The sequence below is a fragment of the Anolis sagrei genome, chromosome 4 (genome assembly GCF_037176765.1).
Source record: "Anolis sagrei isolate rAnoSag1 chromosome 4, rAnoSag1.mat, whole genome shotgun sequence".
Taxonomy (NCBI): Eukaryota; Metazoa; Chordata; class Lepidosauria; order Squamata; family Dactyloidae; genus Anolis; species Anolis sagrei.
Window position 1 is genome coordinate 184796600 of NC_090024.1, and position 16250 is coordinate 184812849.

At 37.3% G+C, this 16250-nt stretch overlaps 1 protein-coding gene across 2 annotated transcripts in view; it reads left to right on the top strand.

Annotated features, from left to right (window-relative positions):
* Positions 1-16250, top strand: part of SORT1 (sortilin 1) — a 55677-nt gene that overhangs the window by 18148 nt on the left and 21279 nt on the right. For both annotated transcript variants that reach the window (XM_060773231.2, XM_060773232.2), the window contains exons 2-7: positions 8695-8754; positions 10265-10338; positions 11492-11594; positions 12822-12986; positions 14320-14393; positions 15653-15702. In XM_060773231.2, coding sequence (XP_060629214.2) covers positions 8695-8754; positions 10265-10338; positions 11492-11594; positions 12822-12986; positions 14320-14393; positions 15653-15702 — 526 coding nt within the window. The remainder of the gene's footprint in view (positions 1-8694; positions 8755-10264; positions 10339-11491; positions 11595-12821; positions 12987-14319; positions 14394-15652; positions 15703-16250) is intronic.

The following is a 16250-nucleotide window of genomic DNA, read 5'->3' on the forward strand; positions in this document are numbered from 1 at the left end:
AGAAAACGTTTGAGGCATTTTTCAACAACAAGAGTCAATTTGTCACCATCTTCCTCACCACCACCTCTTTTGCATCAGAGGAAAATTGAGTTAGCTTCTTTTACTTGCCATTTATATAGTCCTATATGACCAAGGCAATTCTGATTGCAGCTCTCCTCCCAAAATTAAAGCTGGGAAGGTGACAGGGATCATTATGAGAAGATGAGCTCCACCTACCTCTGCTACTTCAAAGTTGGGAGGAAGGCTGACCAATCATCATAGGTGACATCACGCTTGCCATAATTAGCATGGTGAATGAAATTGTTGAAGCTGCCTTGCTTCTCTGCAATTAGTGTAATGTTCCATTGTTGGGTAAGGCTAAATTGAATATACATTGATACATTATTGTTTTGGTAGATGTTCATTGGGAGTGGCAGATTGTTTTAGAGTGAAGAATTATCTGAACTTGATTCATGACATTCAAATGTCATGTTTCTTTGACTGTATTTCTTCTGATTCATTCTTATTACTGACAAGATTCTTGAAAGCATATCTTCATTCAGAAGACCACTGAAAATGTGGCTTTCTCACCTCAGAAAAAAGCCAAGAACCTCTGATTAGATTTATCAGTGTAAATCCCAATATTCTGCAGCCTTGTTTTGGCAAAAAGATCCTGAAGAGATGGCTGTTGCAGAAGAGTAATTTACTGTGAAATAATCTTGCGAGGCTATACCAGAAAAAGAAATGACAGAGTGATGTGATCCCAGAATGATGATATAAACAGCCATTTATAGGGATGAAGTGTTGATACTAACAGATATCCTTGTGATAATTCACTGTTTATTTTAACTGGCAGCTATAGGTAGACTTTCTGTGTCACAGTTCAGACACTGCAACACATTAAATGTCAATAATTTGAATTTTGGCAAGCTCAACCTGTAACACATAATAGATGTTTTATTTTCTGGCATTTCTCAGCCATTGGAAAGAGGGCAGGGATGAAAATGTAAGCAGTGGTTTTGTGTTCTTTTGTGTGGTTTTTGGGTTCCAAAAATGTTCTGAAGTGATATGGGGGCTTGGAGGCACCAGATGTCACAAAAAAGGAAGTTTAGGAGTTTCATGTTATCTACGGAACATCCTTTCCCACCTGTGCTTTTGGTTTTGGGACCTTCACTTCATGAGCCATTGTGGTCACAGAGAAAGACGTTCTTATGACCAAGTCCTAGATCATTTAAGTGTCTGATTTTGGAAATATTAGCTTGCAAATTCTTTTGAACAACATTTGTGCCACAGTGCATCTCTTCTGCCACATCTTTTATGTAGACAATGGTGGAACTGTCAGAAATGTGAAAAATAATTTTAAAAACATCACATATTTTTACTATCAATCAGCCAATGTTTGCCTGCCACACGAAGGCAAGAAGCTTTCTCAGGAGCTTTTGATTGCTACTCAAAGTTGATTGGATAATCTTTCACTGTTAGAATTGTACGTATCGCCACTGTCATCTGGTAACTTACATGAAAAATGAGATAATACAGGGTGAGGCAGCATAACTTCCTTTTTTTTCAAAACTTAATAAAACCCATTGTATGAATCAGAATTTTTTTATCTATAATGTAGGCGCATACCTATAGTTTTGTTTTACCTAGTTTTGAAGATCAAATTAGGTAGGTGACGTCCCCCATTCTCTATACACTGAGTAAATCGATTTCTGGCGTTTGTCATGACTCTTACCAGCATAGCAAGCATTATGTTGGCAATTTCTTCCTGGATGTTTGTCTTCAAATCTTGTAGGGTCCTTGGACGGTTCACATAAACACAGGATTTCAAAAAACCCCATAGAAAAAAATCACAAGGGGCCAAATCTGGAGAGCAGGCCGGCCACTCCAAATTCACTCGAAAAGTAGGCAACAACGGCAAAAGGACACTCCTCACTGTTCCAATGCATGATGGCGACTGAACTGTGTCAGGACAAAACGTTATACTCCTGCCTCGAGACCACTAGCGCTCCGCTACGTCTTCAACTGACTGAATGGCTCACATTTTAAAAAAGGAAGTTATGCTGCCTCACCCTGTACCAAGTGCTGCAAGATGTGTTTGATCTACTACTACCCTTCTATAATTAGGTCTGGCAGGAACATGTTTATCCAGATTAGTGGTGGAATGCCATCATTGTGCAGTATAGGTAATAGGTTATCTGTTTTAAAATCCTGATTGGACTTCACAAATCCAATACACCAACATATGTTTTTGATATATTGTGCACATGGGTTTCTGAACTGTATTATCAGTGACTATACAGTCTTTCATTCCTTGGACGTAACACCCTACTGGCAAATACCCACTCCAATTTCTGCAACCCTGGCCTCTTAATTGATTACTGATTCAGATGAAACTCTAGCAAACAAGAACCTTCTTGAGAGAAGAGCATTATGTAGTATTTTAAAGGTGCATCTTGCCATCGATATGTGTAGCATTTTAATGATTTATAGGATTTTATTGTGTATTTTATATTGTATTTGATAATCTGATGTTCATGTATTTATTTATTTGCCTTGACTTGTATGTGAAAGACCTATGGTCTAAGCATCGAATAAACTTGCAAAACTACTTGTTGAGAGAAGAGCATGTGGTGTCAGCTGTATTATGTTGCTTTTTTACTGTGAACATTTTTTCAGTGACCTTTATCATTTGGATTGAGGCAGTTTACCCATCATCACAGAAAACATTTTCAAGAACCCTGCATTTGAAGTCTGTTTAGTTTTATCTACCCCAGATCTTTTGCACAGGTAGAGGAGATTTCTCAAGACAATGCCTTTCATGTGAGTCTTCTTTCTCAAGACTTCCATTGCGTCATTCCTTTTTTCTATCTGTAATTGGCTGTACGCAATTGTTTCGAAATATGTTGCAAATTGTCTAGTACAGGAAAACAGAGATCTCAAATTCAGAGAGTATGTCAATTGATCTTATATGTGGTACTTTTTGGCCTGGATACTGCCCTTCCATAAGATCTTTTATTTTTGCTTGTGTTCTCACAAGATAGAGTGCAGTTGCTGAAAGTTTGCAGTATCTATATCAAATAAACAAGAGAATCAAACCTACGCAAGAGGACATAATAAGGAACTACATTAATCTTGCAGCACTTCAGTTTATTAGTTCCTGCAAGCTATTGTGTACATTTTGAACTGAAGGACAGTGTTTCTTGGATTAGCTAGTTTTTTTTAATGTTCTTTTGTGAGAAACAACTTTGCTAAATGGGTGTTAATTTTATCTACTTAAAATATCTTATATTTTACTTGTCATTACTAATGCAATGGAACTAATACAATTCAGAAGAAATGAAGGAAAACCTTTTTTTTTTCTGAATCCTTTCAAGTATTTTTCCAGGTCTTCACGTTTGTAGATGACACCTAGCTCATATATCCCATTGACTCTCCTACAATTTTTCATAGAAATAAAATAGTACTGAGTGAAAAATTATTGGCTGCCATATCTCATTGTCTAAATCCTAAAAGACCAAAAGACAGTTCCCCAGTTCATCTCTTGGAAAAAAGCCCCACAGGTAGGAATGAAGCCACTACAATACAGTGTCTCATGGTCCCAGTCTGTAAAACCAGTCCTGCAGGATATTGTGGCTGGTGGTGTTAAAAAGTGTTGAGATATTGAGGGGCATTAGTAGCAGTTTGAGATATTTAACTTGAATGTTTCAATAGACATGTTATTCTTTGTTTCCAGAAGTTAATGAAGTGACCAACAGCTTTGTATAGGTGTTAATTGATATTGCAGCAAAGGAAGACATTTCAGATTCTTTTGGATGTTACGGTGATGGGTGCAGAGTGTTCAAGTATTATAGAATAATATGGATATGCCTTTGATGTCAGGGAAGTGATGTACTAGAGTAACATGTCTTAATAAAGTCGTCTGATTCATATCATTATTAATACCCATACTTTGTTCTTTGGTCTGTTATGCTCCAGTTTTCTCACTGTATATTTCCCCCTAAGTTATCTCTGTCTCTGTTTCTTAACATTAACTCTGTCAGTAGTTTAACTTTTCTTAGTAAAGCTAAACATATCTTTGAAGGAGATACAGTTTCAAACAGTTCAGCATGACCCTTTCATGCCAAGCAAGGAGTGGTCTGTACACAAATAGTTCTTAGCAACCTCTCCCTTCTGCAGGCTACTTACTAATTAAGGCCATGTTTCCATAGCCAAGAAGGGTAATTTAACCTCACAGCATTTACTGATCAGTTTCTCAGTTCTACTTTCATAGCTGATACTGTTTCTCTATTTTAACTCCTTAAATCACATTTCAAATCAAACATTTTACAGAATGTAGTTTTTGGTAACACTCCCTTGCCCCCTGTGATTAAAATAATGTCACTAACTCACAGAGAAGTCTGGGGCTTGTTTGAGCCAGATATTATTCTCTTAGAATGTCATCGAACCTAGTTGGGGTTTTGTTTCTGTGATCTCTAAACTTACTAATGGTGTTCCTAAAATGCATTATCTTTCAGCCATCCCAATAAAGTACTGAACAGGTTGCAAAACAAGCTATAATCGTATTCCAAATTATATGTATAAAACTTGAACTGGTGACTCTAGGAAAAATGTTTTTGAAAATAGATGGTGGTGTGTAATAATTAATACCATCCTTTCTCCTTAGAATCAGCAGTTACAGCTGGATTATTAAGACTAAAACCCTTCACCTTTTAAATGCTGCAAATACAGCTTTTTAATTCCCCTTTCTGTTGCGTGCTTTGATTGCTTTCCTATTTCTGTACAAATCCTGGGGGACTTTAAAGCTTATCGCTGCTACATAACCAATAACTGTTCTCAAACCAGCATTTCCTGTCTGGGAGAGGCAAGACCTGGTTGACAATATTTTCTAGTTTATGACAGCTGTGGTGATCAGAGCCCAGGTGTTTGCCAAAGCTAAGATATAAGCAAAGCACCATGAGCAGGTTGAAACATAATATTTGGTGACCTTTCTGAGGTGCAGGTAGGACCTGTCTTTGTTTTGCATTTGTAATTGTTATCCTTGCTTTGGTAACAATGACACATCTCTTTAAGTAGGAAGCATATATTATAAGGAACAGCTTCTACTTCCCATTGCACAGATGTCAAGGAGTAAAAACTTGCAGGGAACGTGGATTCATGGAACATGCAATTTGCATTTTAATGGTTCCTTTATCTGTATATGTATTCTATTATCATTTGTAATCCTAGGCTGCAGATTTAACTTGAAGAGGAAAGACTTAATTAGTTTTGAGCTTAAAATTGCCCTCGTTGAGCTGCTTTTCCACCCATGGTGAGCAGAATGGGAAATCAATGGGAACATCTTTTCTTTCTCTGCTTTGGATAAAAGAACATTGAAGGAACTGATTTGATGATAAAAAAAATATGTAAGAACAGAAAAGTTACACACTCTCTTAGCACATCTGTTTTCTCAAATTCACAAGCTTCTTTGGCTTTAAAATAAATAAAAGCAATGTGTGTCTCACCATGTAGGGAATTTGTTTCTTTGCTCAGGAGCATAGTGCAGCTTTCCACCCACCCATCCACCCACCCACCCATGGCATTGGACTAACTCCTTTTCCCCAGGAGCCTGCATGACTTGGCATGGCATGGTGTGGACTTGGGGAAAGGCGGGAACCAACAGATAGTGAATTTGAACCTCACTTTTCTTTGGTTGGCAGGCCCTAATTGGAGTGACCTGGATAAGGGTGTTAGTTGGGTGTGGGGCACATATAGGCCTTTTCTCTGGGACACTCACCAGTAATTTCCAGAGCATTAAAGCAGAACCAGGAAGAAGACAGTGGAGTGAGTGGCAGTGGCAGTGATGGCAGCAACTTGGCACAAAGAGGCTGCAAGGGAGCTGCAGCTGGTGCCATTGACTGGGATGTTCACCATATTCATTGCAGGAGCGATTCTTTCAGGGGTGTTGCACTACTCTTCCTCTCATTCATTTCAGAAAAAGCAGCAGTAGTTCAGCAATCCTTCTAAGGGCTCATCTCTTCTCTTTTGGGGCAATGTTTCTTCCTTCATTCATTTTGGCTTCCTTCTCAAGCAAGTTAAGCCCCTCCCCCCATTTTGTGAGGGTTGTTGATTGACTGCCTTTAACTAAGCTTACACAGCCACATTTTTCTGATAGTTGAGGGACATGTATTGTCAGTGTCTCTCTGGCATTGGTAGCATACAGAGGTCCCCTTAGGACCTGATTTCCCAGAGGCCCATCAGTAGCATACACCATATCTGCTTTTTGAGTACATAGGTGTAAGTATGCCCACCCCTTTTAAAGTGTATACAGATCCACAAACACCTTGTTATTGTTCTTGGTTTTATATTCTACCATTTGTTTGGATTCTCAGATATCAGAGAGGTATTACTGGATAACATAGCATATTCCTAACAATATCACTTTTTGCACTTGTGGTGGTCTGATCTTGTTCATAATGATTTCATTCAAATAGTTTGCCACATTGTTTAAAATTGCTACCAAAGCACCTATTGTTCATACTGAAACCATTGTTTTCTTTTTCTTTCAGAGGCTCTCATTCTCCATTTCTAAATCTGGATGTTTCATAATCTTTTCTCTATTTTCAATTCTGTTATCCCCAGAGAGTGCCTCATCTATAATCTAAACATTTTTTCAACCCACATTATAATGTACACATTAAGTTCTAATTGAGGGTTTTTAATTCGCCATTGTCGGTCATTTTTAAGACTTATGTCCTTGCCAGTTTCCTGCAGATGAGTATACTTTTTGTAAATATCCAATATACAGTTGCAACCACTTTTATCATGGCATTTCTTAGGTTCAGTCTGTGCAAAATTACTGAAGGAACTAATGTGATCAAGCGTTTCATACTGTTCATCACATAGATTATATTTCCTATCCTTAGTTATTTTTAAAATATTTCCTGGAATGCTGTTTAACAGAAGTGCCTGTTCTTGAGCTATAGATATATGTCTTTGTTTTTTTTTTTTACTATTCTGTAATAATTTTCAGATGTTCCATGTTTCAGCTAGTCTTTCTATTTGCATAATATGCTGACCGTCCAATTGCTTGTTTTGCAAAGCTTCAATGTGATCTTTCATAATGTTGTTTTAGAGGTATATTTCGTTTTATCAGTGTTCAGTAAATCTGTGTACATCTATTAGTAGTTTCTCTTTCTTTGGTATATTTGTTCAAATGTCTTTTCATCAGCAGATTGGTATCTATAGAAATCCCTAGCCACCAATATTATTTGGTATATATTGCTAATTAGTATCACTTCAAGGGTACAAAATGCGGTTTGTTGTCACAATTCCTCAAATTTTAAAGAACTGGTGATGGTAATAATAGTTATTGTTTTTGTTATTTATACCTATATTTTCTCCATGGCTTGGCACTTAAGTGACTTACCTTGGTGTAATTGTTTTAATTTAGACTTCTGGTTTAGCAGCAACATAGATGCTATAGAGACAGATTAGTACACTAGTACATTATACATTCCACCCTTAGTAACAGATATTCCTTTGGGATGATAGCATTGAGAAAAATGTTATCATCTTGTAACATGTTGCAAGTAACAGGTGAACCATACTGAGCAACATCAAAACAACTGTCTATAAAATATGTATACAGTGTTTCAGCATTTTCTTTTAGTTTTTAGAAAGAATTTTCCTGCAGTTAATTACAACAAACACAGTTCTGCCAACTTAAATGTGCTGTATTAATGTGCCCACAAGCCCAAGACTGTGCTAATTTCCTTGTTGAACCTTCTAATACACATCTACTCCAATCCATATCTGTCTTTATTGCCATTTGCAATGAAGGTTTGAATCATGTGGTTTCATCTGCATGTGCTACAAATACACATTGTTATTTTCATTGCTGCTGATTTTTTATAGTCACTGATTTTGTCATTACATTCAGTGAAGTATAGTAATTACAATTTATGAGCAACATTAGAACAAAAGAAATGGCTATGGATGTTGTATGGTCTGAAATGGGAGGAGGTTCATGGGGATGAATTAATGCACTGGGCGTTAATTCATCCCCATTAACCTTACCCTAGTGATGCTCCATTGCATGTTTGTAGTTAGATTTGCTTATGGGAAATATAAGCTATTACAGCTGGAAAGCAAGGACAGTGATGAGTTAAAACTGCTGTTATTAACAAATAGTTGGGTATTTCCAAATGCAAGGAATAATTTGAGATGGTATATGCAAAATAATGAGGCCAGTCAATGGTAATTACAACTTGCCTGTAGCCCATGCAGTTTCCTGTGTGTGTTTGTGATAGAGACACAGAATTGACACTCCACTCACATGTCTTTTGGCTGGTTACAAAGTAGTGGAAAGAGATCCTACAAGAAAACGTCCCAAGCTTCCATAGCCAACAAAACCCAGCAGTAGAGAGATTGAATGCATATATATTGCTATATATATATACTATCTCAAATTATTCCTTGCATTTGGAAATACACAACTATTTGTTAATAACACCATATATATATATATATATATATATATATATATATATATAATATAGCGCACATTCCTGGATCTAGAAAAACTTCATTCACACCTTTATTTTATGAATTGTACTTTTTATATTCAATTTGTTTACAAATGCTTTCACTCTAAAAGCAAAGGTAAAGGGTTATTTGCTTTCTTGCATAGGTTTCAATAGCAGAGATCTGAATTATAATTAATTTTCTTTACAGCGCATCTTTAATGACCTCAGTGGCTCAGTATCCCTCTCTTGGATTGGAGACAGCACTGGGGTAAGTAATAAAGTATCGAAGATTTCAGTGTTTATCTTTCCACTCTTCACGATCCATTCATGCTTTATGGATCACGAAGAGTGACTCTCTCCAGATATAACTATTACAAGTAATTCATGTTCTTCTCTCACTTATTATCATCCACCCCATGCCCAGAGACAATGATGTGAAGCTGTGTAGGTGTTGTGATAATTGTGCAACTCATTGAGTTTGGTAAGAAGCATCCAATTGTTCATCCAGATTTGAAGTAAGAATTGCCTCAGAGTTGATATCATGTCAAAGAGGAGGAAATATTCACCACCCCTTTCTTTGCATCATACATAGATGCTGCCTGCTTCTCACAAGCATAAGTCTCAAAATGTTTTAAGTTGTAATCAAGTGTTTCTGAACAGCAAAGAGCTGCTAGAAAGTCATAGAAGGGACTGTTGTGTGTTTTCTGGGCTGTATGGCCATGTTCCAGAAGCCTTCTCTCCTGACGTTTCACCTGTATCTATGGCAAGTTTCCTCAGAGGTTGTGATCTCACAATCTCTGAGGATGCCTGCCATAATGCGGGCTAAATGTCAGGAGATAATGTTTCTGAAACATGGCCATGCAGCCCGGAAAACATAGAACAACCCAGTGATTCCAGCCATGAAAGCCTTCGACAATAGATAGAAGGGATATTTCCTTTCTTGAGGAAACACCAGGATTGGAGTGTTGCTCTTCCAATTCCAGCTTAGGACAAAATATCAGTATCATAGTACAAACATCTACTTCCTGATGGCAAAGACCACAAAACAATTAAAGTTGCTTCAGAATGTATATACAACAAAATACAAAAATCACAAAAAAGCAATATGTTTATTAGCCAACAGAAGTGTACCAGATCTATTGTCAAAGTTCCACTGGCTTTCTCATCAAACAAATATTTGCAGTATAATTAGGGGTAAAGATTGAACATATTTTGGTCTGCTTTTAAACTTAAAACTGCTCCTTTTTCATCATTTTAAATTTAGAGAGGGGTAAACTCCAGCCTATAGGCTAAATTCCATCTGTCAGGCCAGTTCTTCTAGCCATCCTGTCCTCTCACATAGGTCCATCTCTGGATTCATTTGCAACTCTGAGAATTAAGTACTTGAGCTGAGAAAGGACAGTGGGAAGTGAAGCCATCTCAATATTCAGTTGTGGGTTGGAGAAACAGTTCTCAAGAAATACTTTTGAGGTTGCTTCATGCAGTTGTCAACTTTTCCTGCCAGGAAAGACCACAGCAAAAGTGCAACCACCAAGCGCCTTTCTCTACACTACATAGAAAGACAAATGGAATGGGTGATTGATGTTAGAGGGTGGAATATCAGGTAGATATAATTTTGTCCAACAGAGTTGTCTCAGGAAGTAAAAGGAGATCCTAGGAGTAGGACAAGTGAAATTCTATCCTTATTGGGATAGGAGTTTTCCGGTCTTGAGACTGTGCAAGTGCCAGCTGTTCTCTTAAGTCTATCAAAACTAACAGGCTGTTCTCCTTCCCTCCAGGTTATTCTTGTGTTGACCACATTCCAGGTACCACTGCTAATTGTTACTGTTGGACAGTCTAAACTCTATCGAAGGTATGAATATTACAACTGTGCACACACTGTGGTCCTCCTTTCTTGAATCCATAAATATTTGCTTTATTGGATTCACTGCCAGATCCTAAATATAAATATTTTGAAGCATCCTCAGATTGCCTGCATACAGCAGAAGGCAAGGTGAGGGTGGACTTTTGTATTACCTTCTTCTTTAAAAAGTCACTTATGAGCCCTGTGTGGACTCATTACTTAGAGCCAGGACACATTTTGGATGTGTTCACCACCCTCTTGCCATTCCTCATGCTTTGTCCATGGACTAGCCCCAACTAAAGTCAAAATGTTTATATTACCTGCAGTTGGTTGTCAGATGGAAGTAAAAACAAAGCAAAACTAAAGAAAAGCCTTCTTATGATATGTTTTGCATCGGTTTCTAGGTGTGGTTTGCATTAATACAGTTGCTGTGTAGAGGCTCTTTAAATATAGGAGTGCTGAACTGTATGCCGCTCCCTTTTTCATGTGGTGGTGTATTTATTGTCTTTCAAATGTGAGGCAAAGTCCGTTCTGCCCCTGTGGTATTTTTTTTTTGTCGTGTCAGGAGTGACTTGAGAAACTGCAAGTTGCTTCTGGTGTGAGAGAATTGGCCGTCTGCAAGGAGGTTGCCCTGGGGACGCCTGGATGTTTTGATGTTTTACCATCCTCGTGGGAGGCTTTCTCTCATGTCCCCACATGGTTAGATACCTGTAGGTATTTAATGGCACACAGTGCCTTTTGTGCTCACCAGTCCCTCTTTTTAGATCAAATGCTTTTGCATAAATTTTGATTGATTTTTAAATCTGTGGCTTCATTATCCATCATGGCAAGCACATGAAGAGTGAAAGAGAAATCCTTGAACAACATTATCCTCATGTGCAACATTGGTATTTGAAGGATGATTTACTCCATTATAAATTTTTGTGGAGATTTTGTGTTTATGTTAAAAGTTCTCAAGCTCATGATGGGGTACTGTATACACATTGCTCTCCTCATGATTAAACTACAACATGTAAGAGTTAAGTAATCTCTATGTTCCAGTCCTTCCTGTAATTTATTTTGTGCTTAGATGTTTTAAGAGGCTTCCAAATGCAAATAGGGACTTCAGCAATAACTTTATATTCAGTTTTAAAAATTATCATATGTTTCTTTGAAATCTTAGTGAAGACTATGGGAAAACTTTCATGGACATCACGGATCTTATTAACAACACTTTCATCAGAACAGAGTTTGGAATGGCTATTGGACCTGAGAATTCAGGAAAGGTAGGAAGAGCCCACTGTTATTTTGGAAACTAAATGTAGTCCTATCCTTTACATTGGGCTGGAGTACATATGGAACTCCCAATGTTGTCAGGCTACAACTCCTGTTAATCCTAACCACTGACTATGAGGTGTGTTTACACTTCAGAATTAATGTTGTTTGATACCACTTTCACTGCCTTGGAATCCTGGGATTTGCAGGGCCTTTAGCCTTTTCTGCCAAAGAGTTCTGTAGAGTCACCCAACTACAGCTCCCAAGATTCCATAGCATTGAACCATGACAATTAAAGTGAGGCCAAACTACATTAATTTGTCAGTGAAGATTCGCTGTATGTGTTTTACATCTTTTCCACTCACACTATATAATACTCTGAAATACCATCCTGTTTTATATTCCTTTGTCTCCACTTGTAAATTACTTACTTGGACAGTATTACCAGGTTTTAGATTAGATCAATCATTATAATGCCTACACAGTAACCCAATGTTCCGGGCATTGTTTCGGTGAATTTCCCAGAGTTGCTTGCTTGAGCAGGTCTTTATCCCTAGCAGAACATGTTCCTTTTAAATATAATCTTTTCTTTCCTGTCCCTTTCTGTAGTGCATTGTATGAAATGTGTTACTAAGTTTGGTTGCGTAGGGAGTGTCTGTTACTCAAAGGAGTGCTGGTGCTTAGGTAGATCTTCTCCTGCAATAATTTGCTGCCAAAACAAAAGAAATGTTTATACCCATACAGCACGGGCTTCATTGTAGGTAATCAAGACTGATCTTGGGCTTTATGGATAGAATTTTCTTCCCATTTTACCTGTAAAGGGGTATGAGTTGGGTGATTAAATCTTTTTAAAATCACTCTAATGTTTTTAATTGGGGTGGAGCTATACAGTAATAGCATAGTGCAACAGTTTCTTTGTAGTACAGAATTCCACAAGGGACAAAAGCATAAAAGATAATATCTGAAAGTAACTTAGCATTTTATCATCCTATGCAATTGAATGTTTAGTTTTGCTGTATGCTTTTTATTGGAACTTTTTAAAATGACATTGGGACATTGAGAGAATGATTGACTAAAGCTTCTTGTGGGATATAGATTTGTGTACTTCAACATTGCACTTTTTTAAACATGCACCCAGAGCTTCTGCTAATGTCTGTTTTGATGTCAAACTGGTAATGTGAGTCCATGCCACGTGTTAGAACTGGAGAGATGACCCTTCTCTGTATATTTCTGTCCAGGTTATATTGACAGGGGACAGATCTGGATCAGAACATACAGGCCGAATCTTCAGATCATCTGATTTTGCAAAAAACTTTGTACTGACAGATCTCCCTTTTCATCCTTTGACACAAATAATGTATCACCCTGAGAATTCTGATTTGTTGTTAGCCCTCAGTACTGAGGTAAGTATGGTAGCGATGTGTTAGACTAATCTGAATAGTCTGTTTATTCATTTCTTCACTAATGTGATATCCTTAGCCTTGATTCTGGGCTCCAAGAAATCAGTATGTGTGTATGTGTGAGGACATACTCCTGATTAATCCATTCTGATGTGATTGCAAATAGCATAGGTTCTCTTCAGGTGTTTGTCTGCATATGTGAAGGCCTAAATTTGCAGTGGAGATGTGGGCAGATATACAGGTTGTTGATGCAATATCAGAGGCTCTTTCTAACATAAGAGACCTTGCCTTATGAAGATTCTTCAAGATCTCTGTATTTATGTTCTGCCAAGCGTGATTAAAATACCCTTTTCAGACCATTATGTTCAATATACAGTGGTCTTAAATGTTGTTGGGTATGTAAGGATGTTTGGAGAGTGGGGCCTATATTGGAGTAAGTGATTCACCATCTTTTTGGCTCTTCAAAATTTCATGTGAAGGCTTGAACAGGGATATTTTTATGTTTTATAAAAATAACAGCTTTATAGTACTATGAGGTGAGTTATTCCAGGCATCAACTTTACACTGAACTTGGGAAATATAATTGCCTTTATCAAATCTTTTTGCACTGGCAATGTATAGTTCTTTTCTGGAATAATTCTTTTTGAGGCATACATTACAGCCAAAACAAGCTTCTTTAAGGAAATGTAAGTCCCTGGACGAGTTGGAATATGGGAACCTCTGCTCTTGCCATTAACCTTGAATCTCGTTGTTGTTGTTGTTGTTGCTAGGTGGTTATTTGGAGGATAACATTTGGGTCTCTCTCTGAGTTTGTTCTAAAGGGATGTTTCTGAGATTTAAGGCTTTCAACAATTTGGAGCCAGAACACTTTGAATGTCCATTTTCTTCTATAGGAGTCTGTTGCTCGTCAAAATACCCAGTGAAGGTTTTTCTCCTTATCCTACCAGCACCTGCATTGTGTTTGGTTGTGATGCAAGACAGGGCTTTTTCTGACCGAAATCTATCCTTTGAAACTTTCTGTCACCTCCTCCACTGCTGTGCAAAGGCATTTTTTTTGCAGCAAGCATTTGGCTTGTTTAGATGCAAACTTTAATTTTCTGATGCATTACTTTATACTCCTCCTCTTTTATTGTTCTTTATGCTCCTCCTCTTTTATTGTTCTCATTACCATATTGTCCTATGTTCAAATACATTTTAACAATTAGATTAAATTGAAGGCAATTGAAATGATTGCACACTTTTTAATGAAAAGGTGGGCTAAATATTAGTAAAAGTTAGAGTTTGGATCTTGAAAGTGGTGCCTTAAATTATAAGCAATATTTTCTAAATGTTTCAGGGCAGCCTGTGGATATCCAAGAATTTTGGTGAAATATGGAAAGAAATCCACAAAGATGTTTGCCTGGCCAAATGGTGAGCAGCTGAAAAGCAAACATACTATCCAGGGAGAGTTACTAGTTCAATATTTTTTTTTCTTACATCAGAAATGTCTGTTCACAAAAACTGAAGGATGAATATCCTTGTGATAAATTGTTATAATGCTTTTTCCATAGTCCAGACAAGTAATTTGAAAGCTGTGGTCATGTTTGTAGTAATTTGCTTTTTCAGAAGCATCTCTATAACATTTTTGTGTATACTGTCAGTTTTACTCTTTAAACACTTTGTATGCACAATACCAGTATAAAGAATACATAGTGCTCTTGCTATATATTTGAACCCTATACAAAGATCTAGTTTTGTAGCTACATGTTAAATGTTGCAATTAACAATAATTTTCACCTTGGGGGCACTTTGGAGAATAATAGAATTGTTTAGCAACAGGGCACATTTTTCCAGTTTAAATAAAATCCTTGATATTTCATGACTATCACTTTTCAGAAAGGCTGAAAAGGATGTCTACATAGATGGCACTACACTGTGATCCATATGTGACAGTTCCTTGAAATAATATAGCCATAAGTATTTGCAATTAACAGTGAACAATAACATTGCAGTGAAGGAGAAATGCAATCCCTGGGAATATGGAAAACATATTATTTCAGGAAATAGCTCTATCTATTATTGACTAAGAAACATTTTCATGACCTTTACAGGGAAGATGAAAATCATGCTGTATGGATTTTTTAAAAGTGTGTAAGTTTTAGAAACTGACTTTTCTGAATTTCTTATGGAGATTTCTAAACCTCTTTCCTATGAAGAAAGCCATACAGTTATCTGTTAGCTAGAACACATTGGGCCCTGTGTATGCAAGACCTCAGCAAGGTTGTTAGTGACCAGGACTCATTTAGGTTTCTTATTCATGGGTGCATTGCAAGTTGAAGTTCATCTGATGACAAATTAACAACAGTAAAAATATAACTGCCCTGACAGACAGGTACTCTGTCCCAGGATGTGGGAGCTGTACCTCAAAAGCCTTGGGCTGTTTTCTGAAAAGAGTTTTGCTTATTAACTTCTGAAGCATGGAACATGCAGTATTTTGGGATGATAGACTTTTCTGGGTTCTATGTGAGACACACTTTCCATCTTTAATAACAATGAAAGTTAGTTCAATATTGTGTAGCATATCATAACTATTCAATTAATATCCTGTTTACTGAGGCAAAATGCTGGGTTTTTATTAGCTTTTATCCACGCTATAAGTAATATTTCTATTTTCCCTTGTTTATTTCTAGGGGCCCAGGCATAACCATCTTCTTTACCACATACTTGAATGGCTCTTGTAGTAAGTGTTTCCAGTTTCAATATACAACAAGGCAGGCTTTTAGAGCCTTTTGTGCAGGTCTTAATGAAACAATGAGTTTGATAGCAGTGATGACTGGCAGCTTCCATGTGAGTGGCATGGAGAATCTGTGTTGAGACTGGAACTGTCCAAGGTTGTGAACATGTTTTATGGAGAATAGTTGAATAGGTCCAGTAAAATGCAGACTAAAACCTAAAACAAAGCCACCAGTCACCCCTGACTGATAGGCCTTTCTTTCGAATCCATAGCATACTTATAGAGATTTTAATAGCTTCTCAACCCAATAAATATTGGGTATGAGCCTAAAAAAATCAGTAAAAGCATCACTTCAAAGAACCTGAGTTGACTTATCCACTGCTTAATATAAGTACTCCATCTTAACTCAAAAAAGTAGCCACCCCCTTCTCTTGAGTGGAGCAGTGAAAGGTGGGTTTCAGCTGTTTTAGTATAATCCCAAAGAAGAATCATCAATCTCCTCTACTTTCCCTTCCATGTTGCTGCTTCTGGCTTTTTTGAGTGCCTGGTTGGGA